Source organism: Saimiri boliviensis, chromosome 7 (genome assembly GCF_048565385.1).
Source record: "Saimiri boliviensis isolate mSaiBol1 chromosome 7, mSaiBol1.pri, whole genome shotgun sequence".
Lineage (NCBI taxonomy): Eukaryota > Metazoa > Chordata > Mammalia > Primates > Cebidae > Saimiri > Saimiri boliviensis.
Genome location: NC_133455.1, coordinates 968,804 through 988,517, shown reverse-complemented (window position 1 = coordinate 988,517; position 19,714 = coordinate 968,804). Strand labels below are relative to the sequence as shown.

Sequence of the window (19,714 nt, the reverse complement as noted above, 5' to 3'; positions counted from 1 at the left end):
GGGAGGAAGGAGGGAGGGGGAGGAGGGAGGGAGGGGGAAGGAGGAGGGAGGGAGGGGGAGGGAGGAGGGAGGGAGAGATGGGAGGAGGGAGGGAGGGAGGGAGGGGACAAGAGCAGCACAGTCCTTAAAAATCAACCAAAGGGGAGCGTGGGCGCCTCGGCCACGACCGTCCGCTGCTTCCCCGAGACACAGACACTGTGCCCGCCGCCCCTGCCCCTGATCTGCCTTCTTGTTTGTTTTCTCCCAGGTTTCTTTATCCCATTTCTGAACCAATTTTATCACACCATAAAATTGAGAGGTGGCATGGGGCGGGGGCGGGGTGGGGGCGAGTGCTCCTCCGCGTTCTGGGGCTGGCCCCACTTCGGCCCGCCCCCTGCCACTGCAGCAGACTTGTGTGGGATGAAATATCGCCGCGCCCACCCCACTGCCGTCAGTTCCCGGCTCCCTGCTGCGCCCACGGCCGCGGGGGCACCCGGTAGGCCGCCTGCAGGTCCCCGACGGCTTCTCTGCGTTTTCCGTGGGAGGAGGCTCTGTCTTGTGCCATTCACCTGCACCTCACCCTGACACTCGTCACAAACCTCCGTAGACAAATTGCTGTTTAATGGGAAGTAAGGTAATATATATACCTCATTTTCCACCCAGCACTACTCAGCACAGAATAGTTTTTTACTCATAATACAGTATCCTTCTCAATGAACAAACTGTCTTTGATTTTTAAAGGGATATCTATCAAACATACATCAAATGCTATTCACGAAGCAACACAAAGCCGACGCCCGGCGCCTGGTTTGGGGAAAGAGCGTGATCGGCCGTCGTCTGCGTGGGCCTCGGAGGTGTCTGGGCTGGGCCCTCCCTCCCCGAGGCTCTGCCCACACCTCCGCATCCCCAGCAATGCCCGGCACGCCACGGCCCATGTCTGCCCCATGCAGGCCTCGGCCCCCCTCTTCCTCCTGACGCTCAGCTCCTGAGACTCAGCCTGCGTGGCTGTGAGCGGTGGTCTTTCTCGCGGCCAGGCTGGCCTGTTGTGTGAAATTACAGTTCCGCTCTGTGGGTGGGGCAGCAGAGGCCTCGGGACCCCCTTTCCCCCTCCCCCTTTCCCTCCCCTTTCCTCTTCCCCTTCCCCTTCCTTCATTTATTTCTGAGATGGCATCTTGCTCTGTCACCCAGGCTGGTGTGCAGTGGTGCGATCTCAGCTCACCGCAACCTCCACCTCCCAGGTTCAAGTGATTCTCCACCCTCAGTCTCCTGAGTAGCTGGGATGACAAGTGTCCAAACCACGCCCGACTAATTTTTGCATTTTTGGTAGAGACGGGGTTTTCCGCCTCGGCGGGCTCCTGTCCTTGCCAGGTGCAGCTGCTGCCATCTGCTGTTCTGGTTTCCAGCTGTGCCTGAGTCGACGCGGCCAGCTTCGATGGTGGCAAAGCGCCCTTCCTGGAGGCGGGCAGCCCGGGACCCACAGCTGGGCCCCTGTGTGTGAGCGCCCTGGCCCTGGCCCTGTGCTGGGAGGCAGCGTCCTCCCCACGCCAACGTCACAGAGGAAAGAAATGCAATCCGGTCAGCACTGGACCCCCAGTAACTCAGCCTGAGCAGAATCCGAGGGTTCTTTGCTGCACTTAAGTGGTGCCGTGTCTTTCAGACAGGACATAAACCAATTTTACGGTGTTTGGAAAGCACATCACAGCAGCTGGAGTAGCTCTTGAGCTGCAGGGATTGAGGGCTGGGCAGAGGCGACGCGCTGAGGACGGGGGTCCAGGGGCCAGTCCAGGGAGCACACGGCTTGCCTCCAGGGCCAGGTCTGGAAGGAAACCAACCCCCATCAAGCTTCCAGACCCTGGACTTGGCCGTGGAAGGAAGACCACCGTGGTGAACTTCAGAGTTCTCACATCCACATGAGGCCAGCTCACCCACGCCCTCACAGCTGATCACAGGTTAGAGAAAAGCCAGACACCCTGCCCCACAGCCCTTCTCTGCTCCTTACAAGAGGCAGCCTGGCCGGCCCCTTCTTACCTCCCTGGGTGCGGTGGCTGCACCCCCTGGCCTGGAGAGGTCACCGTGGCAACCTCAGCAGCGGCCCGTGTGATTCCGGCCTCCATCACCCCTGAGAAAGTCAAGGCCCCCTGCTGCCCAGCCAGGCCCCTCCCTCCACCACTGCTCTTAGTTCCCTTTGGCTCACTCTGCTGCCTCCTGGCCCCTGGCTCTGCGGCCCCTGCCCCAGGGCGTTTGTGTCCCCGACACGCACTGTCACCCTTTGAGAGGCTCAGCCCGTGCTCGACATAAAATCCCAGCGGGGCCAGCCTCCAGCGTCCTCTGCCTCGCCCTCCGCAGCCCTGCCCTGCTCTCCCGCCGGCGGGGCTCCTGGGGCAGGGGTTCTGCTTGTGGGTTTGCTGTGTCACTGCCCCAACCTGGCCCCCAGAACCGTAGATGCACACGGGCCTTTACAGGCTTGAATTCATCACTCATGTCAGAGGGGAAGGCGGGAGATGGGCAGGTGGCATCTAAAGCCTCAGAGCGGTCGGTGAGTGTCCATCTGGTTTTGTCTGAACATAACGTTAAAAGCCTGAAGTCAGCTGGGCGCGGTGGCTCACTCCTGTAATCCCAGCCAGACGGTGGAGGCTGCGCCACTGCACTCCAGCCTGGGTGACAGAGCGGCATTGGGAAGAGCTGCAGGGACCCGCCCAGCACAGGCCCCATCCCACATCCCTGTGACGGACGCCTGTGTCCGTGATGCACCTGCCACAGTCCGTGACCGGTGCTGACACCAGTCCACGTTTCGTTTGTATTTCCCTGTTGTCTACCTCCCGTCCGTTCTGTCCCAGGACCCCACGTGGGATCCAGGTGCTTATTATTAAATCGAACCGACTCAGCGTGTCAGCGGACGTGGGCTGTGAGAGGACCCGCAACAGGCGTGTCACCAGCGCAGGCTCAGGGTTCTTCCCATCCGTGTCGCCAGGGCCCGGAAATGGAAGGCGGAGTCAGGTACGCGGCAGACTGCTGGGGCAGAGCTGCGGTGCCCACTGGTCCTGATGCTCCCAGCAGGCTGAGACCCCAGACCCGTCTGTGCGTTCTGACGGGGACCACAGGGAAGGCCAGAGGTGTGCCCCGGGAGACATCCAGCCAGGGACCACTCGACAGCCACTTCTGACCTATTCCAGACACGCCCCGCAGGGACGGCTCCACCAGGCCAGGGCCCCCACTGAGGCAGGCCCTCCCAGCTTCCCGCAGAGGGACCGGCCCTTCTGTCTGCGCGGCCTCTCCTGGGGTGACTGCAACAGGCACCTGCCACCTGCCCGCTCCACGGGGGAGCTTCCTTGTGGGCTGCATGGCCTTTCTGATCTGTGCTCTTCCAGAACCTCGCCCCGACGGCAGGGCGGTGACAGTGGCCTCTTCCCATGCACCGGGCGGGCGTGGCTGCCCTGCTGACCACATGGCAACATGGCACTGCAGACGACCGCCTCGTGCCCGGCTGCTCTCAGGACCAGCTTCTCTCCCGAGGGCGGCTGACTTCAAATCTAGGAATTTGGCGACTTTGAAGGTCCCTGCTGGAGAGACCATGCGTGGTGGTCACAGAGATAGAGGGGTGCCCGGCTGGCCAGTGCCCCGGTGTTGGAAACTTGGGTGACCACCGGCTGCCATCTTCACCCGCGTGAAGGACCCCCGGAGAGCCTGAACCCACTGCCCTCCAGAGCCAGGAGAGAGAAAAGTGTAATGGGGCCATCACCTCGTGCCACCACGCTTGGGTGTTGTGTTACTTAGGCAGCCACGGTGACAGCCACCAGTGGCTGTCTGCCCTGCCTGTTCCTCCTCGTGACAACCCAGTTTCGTCTGGTTTTGGGCTCAGAGGCCAGGTTTCTCAGCAGCCCCAGCGGCTGAATCTTAGTTTTTCTGAGCACGCCTCGAGCTTCCATTTCTCTGCAGGTGGCTCAGGACGGGCTGAGCAAGACTCTGGCTGGGGATTCTGGACAGGTTTCCTCTGCTCTGAAGAGGAGCAGGGAGGGGACATTTCTATTCTCACCCTGTGGAAACTGGCCTGGGAGGAGGCGGTGCTGGGAGCTGATGGTGAGCTGGGCCCACACCCTGAACTGGCCAGGCAGAGAGCCGGAAAGAGCCTCGGTCCCGAGGACATCCTGGAGCCATGGAGGAACGGCTGGTCCCCGGCCTCAGGCTCCCTGTCATGGGAGATGACGGGTCCCTTCATCGCTGCAGCCGCTCCTGCCTGCCTGTCGGTTTCTTTCTCATCTGAGGGTTTTCTCATCCACACAGGACATCCCTCTCTTGAGGGGGCTCTACTCCTCTCCCCAAGACACAATCACCCAGCAGCTGGCGTGGTGCTGCAGCGTCACCCCACCCGCCATCTTCCCCGGAACCGTGGCCCAGGTCTCTGGGGGCTTTGGCCACTTTCCGTCTGCAGACTACAGTGGAAGTGGGGCCATGTGCCCTGTGAGTCTGGAAGCACAGCAAGGCCCGTTGCCTGCTGGGACACTGGTTCCTAGCAACCCGAGGCACCACGTAAGGAATCCAGGTCTCCAGAGGCCCCCACGCTGGGAGGGGCCCAGGCCACGCCAGGCGACCCACAGCTCCCAGCAGGGAGGCGGTTGTATGCCTGATGAAGCCCAGGGATTCCAGCCCCTGCTGTGCAGCCCCAGCAACCAGGTGCCCTCACATCCCCCCCAGTGACTGGGTCCCCCTCACATCCCCCCACAGTCACCGGGTCCGCCTCACATCTCCCCCCAGTGATCGGGTCCCCCTCACATCCCTCCCAGGGACAGGGTCCCCCTCAAATCCCCCCTCAGTGACCGGGTCTTCATCACATCCCCCCACAGTGACCGGGTCCCTCTCACATCTCCCCCCAGTGATCGGGTCCCCCTCACATCCCCCGTGACCAGGAGTCCCTGCCCCTCACACCTCCCCTGGAAGCGCAGCCCAGGGAGGAGCTGCTCCCCCTGCACCTGCCGTGTGTCCACTCGTGTTCAGCGTGGCTAAAGCCCTACTAACCTCAGGGCCACGTGTTTGGCAGTGGCAGTAACTAGCCAAGCACATTCCCAAGTCTGGCCTCTTCCATCTTCCGCAAGAACACACGATGTCCTCCTCCTCGGTGCTGGGAGAATTGTGGTGCCTCCCTAGGCAGATGGATGAATGTAGGGTGGGGCTGAAGGGGCAGAGATGGGTGAGGCGGGAGCTGACCTCCCTGAAACACACATGGGACACTGTGTACACATGAACACATGGGCACACACCCACACACACACCTGGGCACACGCGTGTGCACATAGCATCTCCCCCACAGACCCAGCACACACTGGAGAGAGATGAACCCTCAAACAGACCCCGGGGCCCAGCCAAGGCGTTCGGATCACCCACGGCTCCTGTTCACCAGGTCAAGGGCACGCACCGATCACAAACAGGTGCTTCCACACAGACCCCCCTAGACCTCCCCAGACCTACAGCCGCAGGCCCTGTCCCTACCCAACCCACCCTCCACAGAGACGCGCGGCCAGGACTGGCTGCACTCGCTCACTCTTAGCACCACGCTGTCCTCAGCCATAACTGCAGAGGAACAAGCACACGTGTGACCCTCAGACACACACACGTGTACACAGATGCACACACAAGCACGCACACAAACATGCACACATGCCAATGCATAACTGCAGAGGAACGAGCACACGTGACTCTCAGACACACACACATGCCAATGCTCTTGGGCCTCGCAGACTTGCATGCAACACCTATGCATCAGACAAAGACCCCTGAACATGGGCAGAGAAAGGCCCTCCCCCACGCCCCTCAGTCACACAGAGACCAGCCGGGGCCATCCCTTGGGGTCTCTTCCAGGTGACTGATGGGTCCAGCTGCCTGGAGGCCAACCCCCCCCACCCCACCCCAGAGCTGACAACCTCCTCAGGGCAGTGCGGCCTCTGGGGCGTCTGAGGCTTCCGTGCCTCAAGGAGGAGCCCCCAGGCCCGGGGTGTGGTCAGCAGGGGTGTGGTCTGTGGGGGTGTGGTCCTTAGGGGTGTGGTCCGCCGGGCCGAGTCCTCCTGCTTCTCCAGGCAGGGCACTGGCCAAGGAAGGGCACCCCCCCACAGTCCCTGGCACGAGGCCCACACACCGGCAGCTGCCCTGGAGGCCTGGTGATGTCACGTGTGGGCACCTGCTCAGCAGGGATGCCACGTGTCCTCCTCCTGCTACTTTGCTGGGCCCTCCCTCCCTGCCCAAGGCCGCCAGGAATCCCCAGCAGGCTCTCCTGCCATCTGCATGCAGAAGAGGGAGCTGGTACCAGGTCCGAGAGGCTTTTCCGGCTTAGAGTCCAGGGCTGCCCGGCACGGAGCAGGCTCTGCCCCACGGGTCCCAACAAATGCACATCAGAGCAGGAAGCCACAGGGCAGGAACCTCAGCTACCCAGTTTCACTTCCGTGAACCAAGGACAAGACTGGCTCGAAGCTGTGCCCGGAGGGGCCTGCAGAGCTGCTCCAAAGGCAAAGACCACCCAGTGGGAGTTTGCTCCCTCTGAGCTCACCCGAGGGTCCCACTCCTTCTGAGATGTTTTCTTCCCAGGCACAGACCCGGGGCCTGCACAGAGCCAGGGATGTGTGAAGCGGGAAGACCTGTAGCCCCACGATGGCGCCCGGCTTCTCCCGTCCTCACCGTCCATGCCTCCTGCCTTCTCATCACAGACCCGAAATGCAAGAGGCCTTAGACAGAGAAGCTTCGTCAGGAAGCTGGGCTGGGCTGCGGTGCCTGCTCCCAGCTCCTCAAAAGCCTTCCACTAAATCCTCACTTATCAGAGCTGACAGCCGGCTGCTCGGGCTAAGGCAATTAATACACATGAAGACTTCGCAAACACGGAACAGGAAGCCTTACTGTGCTCGGTGTGAGACGGCCTCTTGAATTAGGTCACGCGTTTACGATTCTGTTCAATTTGGAGTTGCCAGTCTTCCATTCGTTATCCCACGGCCTACTCCTAATCACCGAGATCTGTGTCATGTGCTTTGTGCCATAATTAAAACCACTGTCTAATTAGGAAAGCATCTACCCAGAAAAAGGGAAATCAGTAACGGGGAAAGGTGGGGAGGAGCTGGGTCTGAAAGCGGATGGAGTCGCCTGCTGGTACCAGAACAAACACATGTATGCACATGTCCACACGCATGTGCACACACGTCTGGGGCACGGGGACAATGTACACATGTGGACACACAGGTATGCGTACACGTATACATGGACACACAGGCACACACATGGACATGCACACTCAGGTACACACATGCACACATGTACAGACACAGGCACACACGGACACATGCACACATATGCACACTCACAGACACACAAGGACACACGCACACAGGCATGCACATACATGCACACATACACAGACACGTGGACACATGCACACTGACAGGTATGCACACACATGCACACATGGACACATGGACATCACAGGCACACACATGCATACATGTATACACAGGCACACATGGACATGCACACTCAGGCACACACACACATGCACACACACAGACACGCACAGGCATGTAGACAGATGCACACTCAGGCACGGACACACACATACATGCAGACTCACACAGGCACACACGTACACACACTCCTACATTCCACGTGTATTTTCGATGACCAGACCCATCAAACCAACCCACTCAGCAATGCGGTCTCTGACGGATGGTTGTGGCCTCCAAGGGGTGAAAGCATTTCGGGAATCCAAGTCAGAAAGTTTTGAACGGGTCGGGCTGTGCTTGCTTCTGTTAACTTGTCTAATCATCCTGCAGTGGCCTGGGCACTTCCGCCCACATGGGACAAGATGCAGCTTCCGTGACGGCTTGCGGGGGATGGAAGACTCCCACAGACGCTGCTCATGTCACATACCCGCGTGTCACCACCTTGCCGTGTCCCGGCTAAGCCACTGCCCACTCACGTCCCCGTCCTCGTTGTGCAGCCGGCCTCCAGCATGTGGCTTCGTGTGACAGCCGTCATGTGACTTTCTGCCATGGTTGCTGGGACTGGAGACACCTCTCTTCGTGCCACCCCAGGGCCCATCCACATCCACTCTCCGTGTGAAGCACGTGGGCCGCCTCACAGCCTGGTGGCTCCAGGACTGCTGGGGGCTCCCCTGAGGCCCCTGCTCTGCTGCTAGCACTGGGCCAGAAGCAACTCACCTTCCCGCAGCCACCCTGAAGTCATGTAGCGTTGCGCTGAACGTCCTGTCTTGATGGCCGAAGAATCCCACTGGTTTCAAGGGGAGGACAAAGTTCTGGAAGACATGTTTGCATCCATCCTTGGAAAGTACTGTCTGCCACACCGGGCCACGTGAAAAAGTGAGATTCCGGAAAAATGCACTCCGTGGAACCAGCATGCGGAGGTCCAGGGGTGGAGTCCCGCCCACCAACTGTTTCCGTGGAAGCAGGTTCCTGGCTCTGGCCACGCCCACTCATGCAGGGACTGAGCCGGCCACTCTCCTGCCACAGCCACAGGGTTGAGGAGTTGCCGTGGAAACCGTGGGGCCTGGACGTCTCCCACGTCGGCATCTGGCCCTTAACAGACGTGTGCCAACTGAGTCCTGGGACGCTGGCCACGAGGAAGTCGCTGAGCCGGTGTGACAGCGGCCTGGGCCTGAGCCACAGCTGGGACTCCAGCTTGGGAGATGCTTCCCCTAGAGAGCCTGGGTAGGCCCCGCACCCAGCACAGCTCCAAGCCTCTTGCTTCTGATGCTCGGGCCCCGCCTTTCAGTCAGCACCCAGCAGTGGCAGTCACAGAAATCCAGCTCAGGTTGGGGAAAGGCAGGTGCGCTTGGGTTCCCACAGCCACCGGGCCCAGGGAGGGGCTTCAGGTTCTGCTGGATTCAAGGCCTGGTTGTGCAGTCAGGGGTCCCCGACGTGACGCTGCACAAGGATACCCAGGCTTCCCCCACTCCCCGGCCAAGGCAGTCCACGTATACCCAGGCTTCCCACATTCCCTGGTCAAGGCGGTCCACATATACCAGGCTTCCTGTGCGTCCAGCCAAGGCGGTCCTCAGAGGCCCTAGCTCTTCCTTCTGCACACGGGACATGATGCATCCATCCTCCCAAGGTCATATGTTGAAGCTGCGACCCGCTGACCAGTGACGCTATCAGGAGGTGGGGCCTTTGGGAGTGATGAGCTCATGGGGTGGAGCCTCATGAATGGGATTTGTGCCACATACACGGGAATCCTGAGCTCCCTCACCCATTTCACCCCGTGAGGACATGAGGGGACAGCTGCTGATGACCGAGCAGATGTATCAGGCCCCGCCCCACCAGCACCCTGATCCTGGACTTCCAGCCACAAGAACAGTGAGAAATGCGGCGTGTTGTTTATAAGCCACACGGTCCGTGGCGCTCTCGCCACGGCGAGCTGCTGTGGTCCTCCCTCGTCTCCTGCCCTCCTTCCCCTCGATCCCACACCCAATCTGACTTTTTCTAAACTCCGCCTCCCCATTCTAGGCCCGGCCTCCAGCCCCTGTGGGCTCTGGGGAAGCCCCGCAGACAGTGGGCACGGGCCAGGCTGCCAAGCTTCCCCAGGGCCCCCGGGGGCTGGGAGTGGGGATTAAAGTGATGCCGGACTTTCCCAGGGAGAGGCTCCAGCAAGACAGAGTTCAGTCCAGCTTCCTGCCTCAGTGTGAGCACAGCGTCAGTATGAACGCCGTGTCACACTCTCTGGGTATGGCTCAAGGTGTGAATAAAAATGAGTCTAAAAATGTACTAAAATTCAAATAATTAGGCGTCAAACATACAAGTTATTTGAGGACTTAAAAACAGCACAGCAGGCTGGAACAGGAGGCCCCTAACCTGGTGGTGTCCTCTCCACACCCACAGCCCGCCCAGGACGGCTTGAGCCAGCAGCCTCGCCCGGAGCCCGTGCTGACCCCGCCAGAGAAACCATTCCAGACCCGATTTTACGGTCCCCAGCACCTGCGGGTCAGTGACTCAGCGTGGGGAGGAAGCCGAGAGGAAGGGAGACTGTGTTGCCCTCCCCGGGGCTGGGCCGCTGGTTTAGGGGAGCCGGCAGTGCTCCCTCGAGCCACCCTCCTCTGTCTGTGCTTCTTTCCCGGGACAAAAGACCTGACTGCCTCCAACAGCAAGGGGCGTTCCCACCGCACACACGCTGCGCGCTGCCCGGGCTGGGCAGGCAGGGACGCCGCCTGCTGCCTGGGGAGCCTGGAGCTGTCGGCCCTGAGCTGAGGACCAGGGAGCTCAGGGACCTGCAAGCTCGGTGCCCAACGCCACTTCTGAAGGCCCTTACTCTGCCCTGATGCACCACAGAAAATGTCACTGTCCCCTGGTGTGGATGCTGGGGACCCCCGGGCAGTCTCTGTCCCACCACCCAGCCCAGCCCATCTGAATAGGACTCAGCCTCCGGGGGCTACCCTCAGACCCCACAGCACAAAAGGCTGGAGAGGGCCGCGTGCGGACAGCAGGAACCGACGGGGCTCCGCGTTCCGCAGTAACCCCGGCCTCTGCTGGGGTCGCGCCCCTGCTCCTCTGCTCCCAGCCTCCCACGGTGCGGACTTATTTCCCACGGTGCGGACTTATTTCCCACGGTGCGGACTTATTTCCCACGGTGCGGACTTATTTCCCACGGTGCGGACTTATTTCCCACGGTGCGGACTTATTTCCCACGGTGCGGACTTATTTCCCACGGTGCGGTCTTATTTATTTCCCACGGTGCGGACTCATTGCCCATGATGCGGACTCATTTCTCACGGTGCGGACTCATTTCTCACGGTCCAGACTCATTTCCCAAGAAGCGGACTCATTTCCCACGGAGCGGACTTTTATTTCCCACGGAGCGGACTCATTTATTTCCCACGGTCGGACTCGTTTAATTCCCACGTAGCAGACTCTATTTCCCACGGTGCGGACTCATTGCCCACGGTGCGGACTCATTGCCCACGGTGCGGACTCATTGCCCACGGACTGCTAGTAAGACTTGACCAATCAGTGGACGCTGTTCCTCGGGCTGCTGGCTGTGATTGGGTCCCAGACAAGCACGTGACCTGCCGTGGGCCAATGAAAGTCATGCCAGAGATTTTGCCTGCACTGTTGCTGGGAGAGTCGGAAGCCGTCAGCGGACCGGCTGGCTGCAGCCGCCACACGCGGAGCGCCGAGGACGAAGGGCTGGCAGGCTGGTGCCTCCCTGGGCTCTCCCCTCCCCCAGTCCAGGCTCCGCCCCACCTGGCCCCACGCTGCCGCCCTGTGGCGGATCACGGTGCCCCGTCTGTGTCTATGAAGCAAGCCGTCTGGACACGGCCTGTGTGGAAGCTTCCAGAAGCAGCTAGTGGAGGGGGTGCCAGGTCCTCCCGCAGGGATAGAGAGGGAGGGTCTGTGAGAAGCGGGTCGTGCCCCCCGCCCAGAGTCAGGAGGAGGCCGCCGTGGGAAGAAGCGGAGCCCCCAGACTCCTGAGCCTGCCCCACAGGGAGACGAGACCCGGGGGAAGAGACCCCTGAGAGCAGCTCCCAGCCGCTCCCGGCCTCAGCTTTCAGCCTGCACCCCACCTGGTCCTTCGGAACAGCCGGGATTTGCACTCTTCTTCTGTCAAATCTCTACGCTCCACTCCCTGCCCTGCCACCTACTCTCCATTGGATCTCAGTCAAGAGACGTAACCTTTCCTGCCTCAGTTTCCCCATGTGTAAAATGGGGCACTAGCAGGCTGTGCCGCTAAGCCTTGCTACAGGGATTAAGTGAGCAATGTGTGGTCTGTAGCCCGCGGTTCTTCAGGGACCCAGGGGAAGGCCTGGCACCACAGAGACGATTCCCAGCCACACTTGCTGAGCTGCGCAGGGTTCTGATGGCTCCGCCCAGGTTCCCTTCAGGAAAGGGATCCCTGGGAAATGGATAAGACCCAGCGTCCACCGGGGTCTGCACTCTATAAGTGGTTTGCTCCTCGAGAGGGCTGTTGCACGTGACTAGTGCCCTGTGATCCATTCCGCAGACGCAGGGGTGGGGAAGCGGGCTGTGCCCGGAGCCGAGAGAGCTGCTGTCATCTGCACAGAGGCAGGCGGGCGCGGGGTGTGTGTGTCACTGGTGTCAAAGCCTCCTCAATTTTGGGGGGAAAGAAATGGGATATAAATAAATGTGTAAATATTTCTATAAAATTCACATTCGCTGACTCAGGAGGCAGAGAGCTGTGTGCCTTCAAACCAGAGTATCTATAAATTGGGTTTCTATCAGTGAGGACAGAGCAAATGCCAGCTCTTTCCACATTCACCCCGATGGCCTCTTCTGCGACGTAAGAAACACAGCTGGGACTGGCCGCTTTTGCCTACAGGGGGGCCACCTACACCTGCAGGGAGGCAGCAGGGCTCTGGGTCCTCAGAAGGAGAGCAGGAACCCCCACTGCAGCAAGGCCAGGCCTGGAGGTTCACATCCCACAGCAGAGGAATCAGCTCCCACTGCAGCAAGGCCAGGCCTGGGGGTTCACACGCCACAGCAGAGAAATCAGCTCCCAATACAGCAAGGCCAGGCCTGCGGTTCACACCCCACAGCAGAGAAATCAGCTCCCACTACAGCAAGGCCAGGCCTGGGGGTTCACACCCCACAGCAGAGAAATCAGCTCCCGCTACAGCAAGGCCAGGCCTGGGGGTTCACACCCCACAGCAGAGGAATCAGCTCCCGCTACAGCAAGGTTAGGCCTGGGGGTTCACACCCCACAGCAGAGAAATCAGCTCGCAATACAGCAAGGCCAGGCCTAGGGGTTCACATTCCACAGCAGGGGAATCTATTGTGACCCCTGTGGTTCTAAGAACAGAAAACCCAATTCAGAGGTGCTCACACAAAACATCAAGTAGGTATGTGTGCGCACGTGTATGTGTGTGTGTGTGCATGCAAGCGTGTGCTAATTTCTTGCAAAGCCAGACATGTTGGCTTCAGGAACAGTTGGATCCAGTGTTCAGTCACCAGCCCCTTCTTGGGTTTCACAGGGGCCCTGGGCACTCCGAGCTCTCTCCTCCTGATGAGAAGGTGGCTGCCACTCCCTCATCTCCCAGCCTTGCCGTTTCACCTTGTGGGAAAAGCCTGGTTGTTTTTCTCTTGATGGCCCCCTGGTAATTCCAGAATTCATTGTGACTGGACCGGCTGAAACCACCTGACCAGCCCTGAGCCATCCTCTGTGCCTGGGGTGACCATCATGCTCTGACTGGCTTAGACCTGGGCCAGGGCCTCCAAAGCTGGGCTGAAATAGATCAGCGTGGGGGGCGGGGACTTCTACCTGGAGCCGGGGACAGGACCTCAGGAGGCAAATGACGAGACACACCTAAGGCCCCAGGACCACGTCCGTGCCAGAAAAGCCAACCCAGGCCCATGCCTGTGCTAGAAAAGCCATCCCTTGGCACGGGATGAGGCTGGGCCCTGAGAGACCCTCACCCACCCTGCACTCAGCACCCAGGGCCCAGTCTCCCGCGCCTCCGGAAAACAAGCCTTGGGGGACGCAGGGGTCACTTGGGGCTTCAGCTGCAGCTAGGGTTCAGTCCTGACTCAGAGATGACCCAGCCCCCACGACTGGACGCACGGGGCCCCCGCCTGCCAACTGGACCGACTGAGGTCATGCACAGCTGTGCTGGGATCCTCCAGAAGGTTCCACAGGGGGCTGACGGCCTGCAGGGTTCGGAGGCAGCCTCCTTCCCTCACAGCAAGAGCCAGGAGATAAAACAGGCAGGCCAGGAGAGCAGCTCCTTCCTTACAGCCGGAAGCCCCTCAAGTCACAGGGGAGGAGTGATGGGGGCAGGAGAGGTGGGGACAGGGGCAGGGCACTTGGGGACCCCTCATCTGCCAGGTGGGCTGTGGTGTTTCCACTCTCGCAGTGTGAGCAGGAAAGCATTAACTTGGCAGGCGGCTCCTCCACACCCTGAGCATCTGCACCCGGCCCCTGCCTGCCCCAGGCCCTGCCCGCCCCAGGCCCTGGAACCTGCTGCTAAGAAGAGAGCCCTGCTCACCCAGCCTCAGCCACCCCGGTGGTCTGCGCTGCACCGGGGTTCATGGTGGGGCTGTGGCCTCATGGCGTCAGCTTGACCTCTGGAGGGTGGAGACCGAGGTCGGCCACGTCCGTAAGACCAACTCAGTGAGGATTCTTGGACGCCGAGACTCAGAGGGCTCCCCGGCTGGTCCCACCTGGCACACGCTGTCACACGTCGGTGCTGGAGGATCAAGTCCACAGGATGCCCTGGAAGAGGACACCTGGGAGCTCATGCCCCGCCTCTCCTGGGCCCTGCCTGGGTGTCTCTTCCCCCTGCTGACTTTAACCTGTGTCCTCTGCTGTGAGAAACCTCAGCAGGGAAAAGCAGCCTGGTTGGGCTCTGTCTATCCTTCTAGAGAGTTGTGGAACGTCAAGGTGGTCTCAGGGGTTTTCCTGCTGCACAACAGCTGACTGGAGGCTCACGGCCAAGGACGGCACTCACTCCAGCAGTGAGGGAGCCCTAACGGCACACTAGTGTCACCCCCAAATTCAGGACACACAGGAGTGTTAAAAAACCCACACATACATGCATGCACATGCACACGTGTGTGCTCATGTACACACATGAGCACACACGTACACCCACACGTACACCCACGCACCCACGCACATGAACACCCACGTGCATGTACACACACGTACACACACGCACACATGTACATACATGCACACATGCACACACGTACACCCACACCAGCACATGCACACACACACATCATGCACCCTCAGTGCACAGGCCGGGCTAACACACGAGCGCATGAGCCGCTTTCCAAACCAAAGTCACTCCAGCCCCGTGCCTGTAGCTGGCGCCACATGAAAACATCACTGTGTTCTTATTTATGGAGTGTGTTTCTTTAAATTGGCCTATTTTAAAACTAAATGCATTTTTTATTTGAAAAGGAATCTTTGTTTCATCGCTGCAAATGGAATGCTGGCAGTACGCGTGTTAAATCATGGAAACCATGAAAATAAGCGGAATGAAAGGAAACAAGGTTGTCACACTCTGGAGGTGGCGGAGCTGTGGAAGCCTCGGTGCCCCGGCCTCGGCCCTGTTTGTCTAAAGGATGTATGGAGACACCTCCAGCTGCTGGGGAGTTGGGCACGCCCCACGTGAGGCACCACCTGGCCAGAGCACGGAGCTCCGAGCCCCCCCACCCTCTTCTAGGCCGCCTGGGGCGCTCCCTGCACCCCTGGACCCCGCGGGTCTGCCTGGCTGTCCCACCTCCCCTCCGTCCACACGCGGGGAACCCCGGAGCAGGTGAGTGAATGCCCTGGGGACCAGTGCCCGAGGCATGAGGAATGCGGTTCAGGCTCACCTTCCCCCCACCACTTCCCTGCCAGCCTCCCCAGCCCCATCTCAAACGAGCATCTGGTGTCAGGGCCTGCTGGCGGACGGGGCAGGCTGACCACACCAGGAGCCGCGGAGGGCACTGCCACCTGCCCGCCCTTCCTCCCTCTGGCAGCTCCAGGAGGAGGCAAGTGTGGCTGAGGCCGCCCGCTGCCACTCCACGGTGACAACTCGATCCCACTGCGCAGCGCAAGCACCCAGCTTCTGCGGGCCGAGGCCGCCAGGGACTCTGGGGCAGCATTGTGTTGCGGGCTGGGCTCTGGGAGGGAAGCACGGGAGGGGTTGGGGTAGGGGCCGGCCCAGTCTGCCAGTCGTTCCCAGTCCCAGAGGCCGAGCTCGGGGTGAACTTTATCCGCCACCGATGCAGCGTTTGTCCTGGCTGCTCCATCAAGATGGGCGTGAGGGTCACAGACCAGCTCTGACCCGAGTGGCGCTGAGGCAAAGCCGGGCCTGGGGTGATGGGATGGGAGGTGCGCAGGCTGCGGATGGAAACCGGAAACGCCTTCGCCTGGCACGGCCGACGCCCAGCCAAGAGAGCAGGAAGTGGGAGAGACACACAGAGAGAGAGACAGATCCAGAGAGAGTGAGAGAAGGAAAGCGGGAGAGACAGAGACCTGAAGGAGAAGAGAGACAGGGAGGAGAGAGAGGGAAGGGAGGAGGCAAGAGGAGTGACAGCCCGGGGTCCCCGCCCCGTTCCCGACGGCAGGTCCCGCAGTCAGACCTCGCGGGTTGGTCCCGGCTGGCGCGGGGGCACTCACTTTCGGGGCCGGTAGTCAGGGATGCTCCGGTCCAGGGAGATGCGGTCGCTGAGCTGGGCGTTGTACCCGAACTCCTCATAGCTGCCTTCCACCTCCTGGCCGTCGTCACGCAGGGTGGCCGCCAAGCCGCCCTGGCCCAGGCCCCCCGGCCCCTCCACCAGGCCGATGGGCTTGGCGAGGCCTGGGGGGAACGAAGAGAGGGAAGTCAGGCCCGGGACGCGCAGCGGCCGCCCCGGGAGACGCCCTTCCTGCCCTCCCTGACGGCCGCATCCCCAGGGCGAGCCCAGCAAACTCCCTGCAGGTGGCAGGCTCCGGCTCCAGGGCATTCCAGAGAGTGTGAGACCGAGACTGCGGCACGGAGGCCGTGGGCACAGTGAGAGGGCGGCGCCGGGCGGAGGAGGGACGGGCGGCGGGTGTCGGACAGCAGTCAAGGGTGGTGGACTCCGTGTGACGCTGCCACGGTGAATATTTGTTATTATGTATTTGTTGATTCAGGGTCTCGCTCTGTCACCCAGGCTGCAGTGCAGTGGCACCATCTCAGCTCGCTGCAGCCTCCACCTCCCAGGCTCAAGCGATCCTCCCACCTCAGCCTCCTGAGTAGCTGGGCACACCGCCACAACTGGCAAGGTTTTGTATTTTTTGTGGAGACAGGATTTCACCATGATGACCAGGCTGGTCTTGAACTCCTGACCTCAAGCGACCCACCCACCTCGGCCTCCCAAAGTGCTGGGATTACAGTTACAGGCGTGAGACACTGCACCGGCCAATACCTGTTCTTAGGCAACTGTCCAAACCCACAGCGGATGTGACACCGAGTGAGCCCCCCGGGGCCACAGAGCACAGTGAGCGGCCTGCGTCCGGCAGGATCGGCCCTTCAACGGCGACAGCACACGCACGCACGTTCACGCCTGGGCACTGCGCCTGCGGTGGGGCAGCGGAGGCGGGAACTGCTCTAACAGCCATGCCCACGAACGTCAAAACATCAACTCAGAAACTGCAATGAGTGTGAGAAGATCAGGTGTCTTAAACGCCGCGCCACAGCCGCCACCCCACCAGCCCTCGGCGCCGTCTGCCTGCGTAACGTGAGCATAACACACATCCACACACATGGTGCCCTCTGGGGTAAGAAGAACTGGTCTTCCACATAGGCAGCGGCTGAGATGCGGCTCACACACGAGGCACTGAGCCGCAGAATCGACACGGGAGACCTCGCCCCTCCGGCCGCCATCGTGAGGGTCAAGAACAGAGGAAATCACAGCCAACCCCATGGCCATGGGGCGGGACGGGGACCCCGGGGTGGGGCGGTGTCAGCTGGAAAGGAGCAGGTGGAACATCTGGGCTGCTAGGGAAGCTCCATAGCTTGGTCACGGTGTGGGGAGTGGGTGCCGGGGGAGGGTGCCGGGCCAGGGAAACTTCTAGGTGATCAGCTGTGCCTGGCAAGTGGATGTGGCCTGGGGATACTGTTCCCAGAGGGACGGGGGTGAGAGGGGTGTCCCCCGCAAAGAAAGCACTCTTGGTGCTCTCTGAGCTGGGAGTCTCTGGGGTAGCTTGGATGTGGGGGCAGGTGCCAGGGCAGTAGTTTTAAGCTAGAAAGAGGCGGCATGGGCCCCTGTGACTAGGCTGCCTTTTGTCAGCTTGCACAGAGAGTTCTCTGGCCCTGAGAGGAAGGCCAGTGGAAACGCAGACTCAGGAAGTATCCGCTGCTGACGTCCCTGACTGCCTGCATGGGAGAGGCCCTTCTCCTGGGGCACCAGCAGGATCTCTGCAGATTCCTGCTCCAGGGAGGGCGGGGAGGCAGCGATGCCTGGGAAGATCCCAGCCGTGATCCCCGCCCCCCTCATGGGCAGTGAGTGGCTTCTCCGCTCAGCACAGTCGAGGCTCAAGCCTCCCAGAACCTCTGCACTTTCTGGAATATTCCATTTTAAATGGGTAAACAAAGTGTTTCTGTTTATGTAGAACTGAAGGATACGGATTGGATGTAGAATTGAAAAATTACACGACACAAATCACTTCCACTTCTTATTTTAATACTTTGAGATAAATATGTAATCCTGTATTTTTAAATATCGATATTGCACTTACATTGTTCTCTCTGGAAAGTCTGGTGCGGATGTCTCCCAGAGGCGGGCACAGCAGCCTCTAACTTGAGAGATGTCCCAGCATTTGCGGGGCTCGCGCCTTGGGTGTCTGAGGGTGGTTCAAGTGGCCAAGTGCAGTTCAGGTGTCCGAACATGGTTCACGTGTGGTTCGGGTGGCTGAGGGCGGGTTAGCTGTCTGAGCACAGGTCGGGTGTCTGAGAATGGATTGGGTGTCTGGGTGCGGATCTGGTGTCTGGGCAAGGGTCGGGTGTTTGGGTGTGGGTCAGGTGTCTGAGCAGGAGGGTCGGGTTTCTGGGTGTGGGTCAGGTGTCTGAGCGGGAGGGTCAGGTGTCTGGGTGTGGGTCTGGTGTCTGGGCCAGAGGGTTGAGTGTCTGGGCGGGGGTTGGGTGTGGTTCAGGTGTCTGGGCGCAGGTCTGGTGTCTGGGCGGGAGGGTCAGGTGTCTGGGTGTGGGTCCGGTGTCTGGGTGTGGGTCAGGTGGCCGAGCATGGTTTTGGTGCCCAATCACAGTTTGGGATGGGTGCCTGATGCCTGGCATTGGGACTTTACGTTTTCACTTGTAAAAGTAAAACATGCACACATTGAAAAATTCAAACAATCCAGAAAAATCATAAAACAGAGAGTTAACATCTGCACTGTCTGTCTGCGAGTTCCACACTCCAGAGGAGAGTCGTCTTTCTGGCTTGAGTTCTTTTCACGGTGTCTACAGCACACAAGCGTGGTAAGCTTGCGATCTGGGTCCTGCCTGGTCAGCCTGGGATGATGCCCCTGACTTCTTGGCATGAAAAAGGAGAAGTCGAGCCCATTTTCACCTTCTTCGCCTGCCCCCTCCTCCTTCCCTCAGTTTTTCTTAGCTATTATTTTTAGTTATTCTATGGTTACCTTGGTGGCTTCAAAAGGAACATTTAAGCCTCTATTTCTGGAAGCTTCAACTCCAGCCAGCATCTCTTGATTCCTTACCTCTTCAGAGGAGAAATCGGGGCCCTGCCCCACTGGGGGCTGGCTGCTCAGCTGTGTTGCTGCTTTTATGTGCTCGAAGGTGAATGCGACACCTATGCTCAGCTCTATGACTGTGAGTGAGCGGTCCACAGGACTTGACTTCAGGGTAGTTCTAGGATGAGAAGCAGCCGGGCGAGGGGCTCACAACTGTCATCCCAGTCCTTTGGGAGGCTGAGGCGGGTGGATCACTTGAGGTCGGGAGTTGGAGACCAGCCTGACCAACATGGCGAAATGTCATCTCTGCTAAAAATATAAAAATTAGCCAGGTATGGTGGCCCACACCTGTAATCCCAGCTACTCAGGAGGCTGAGGCAGGAGGATCACTTGGACCCAAGAGGCAGAGGTTGCAATGAGCAGGGATTACACCACTGCACTCCAGCCTGGGCAACAAAGTGAAGCTGCATCTCAAAAAAAAAAAAAAAAAGTAAAAAAAAAAGTGAATTGACATGACCACATCAGGATTACGTAGCTATTATTCACCATGGCACCAGCACGGCCTGAACCACTAGGACCAAAATATAATTCTATCATCCAC

At 59.9% G+C, this 19,714-nt stretch overlaps 1 protein-coding gene across 2 annotated transcripts in view; it reads right to left on the bottom strand.

Annotated features, from left to right (window-relative positions):
* The window catches only part of GALNT9 (polypeptide N-acetylgalactosaminyltransferase 9), a 127,591-nt gene that overhangs the window by 77,938 nt on the left and 29,939 nt on the right, over positions 1 to 19,714 (bottom strand). The window contains exon 2 of one of the 2 annotated variants that reach the window (XM_039472341.2): positions 16,084 to 16,264. The exons of the other annotated variant lie outside the window; for it this stretch is intronic. Within the exon in view, the coding sequence (XP_039328275.1) occupies positions 16,084 to 16,264 (181 nt within the window). The remainder of the gene's footprint in view (positions 1 to 16,083; positions 16,265 to 19,714) is intronic. 2 annotated transcript variants of the gene reach the window in all.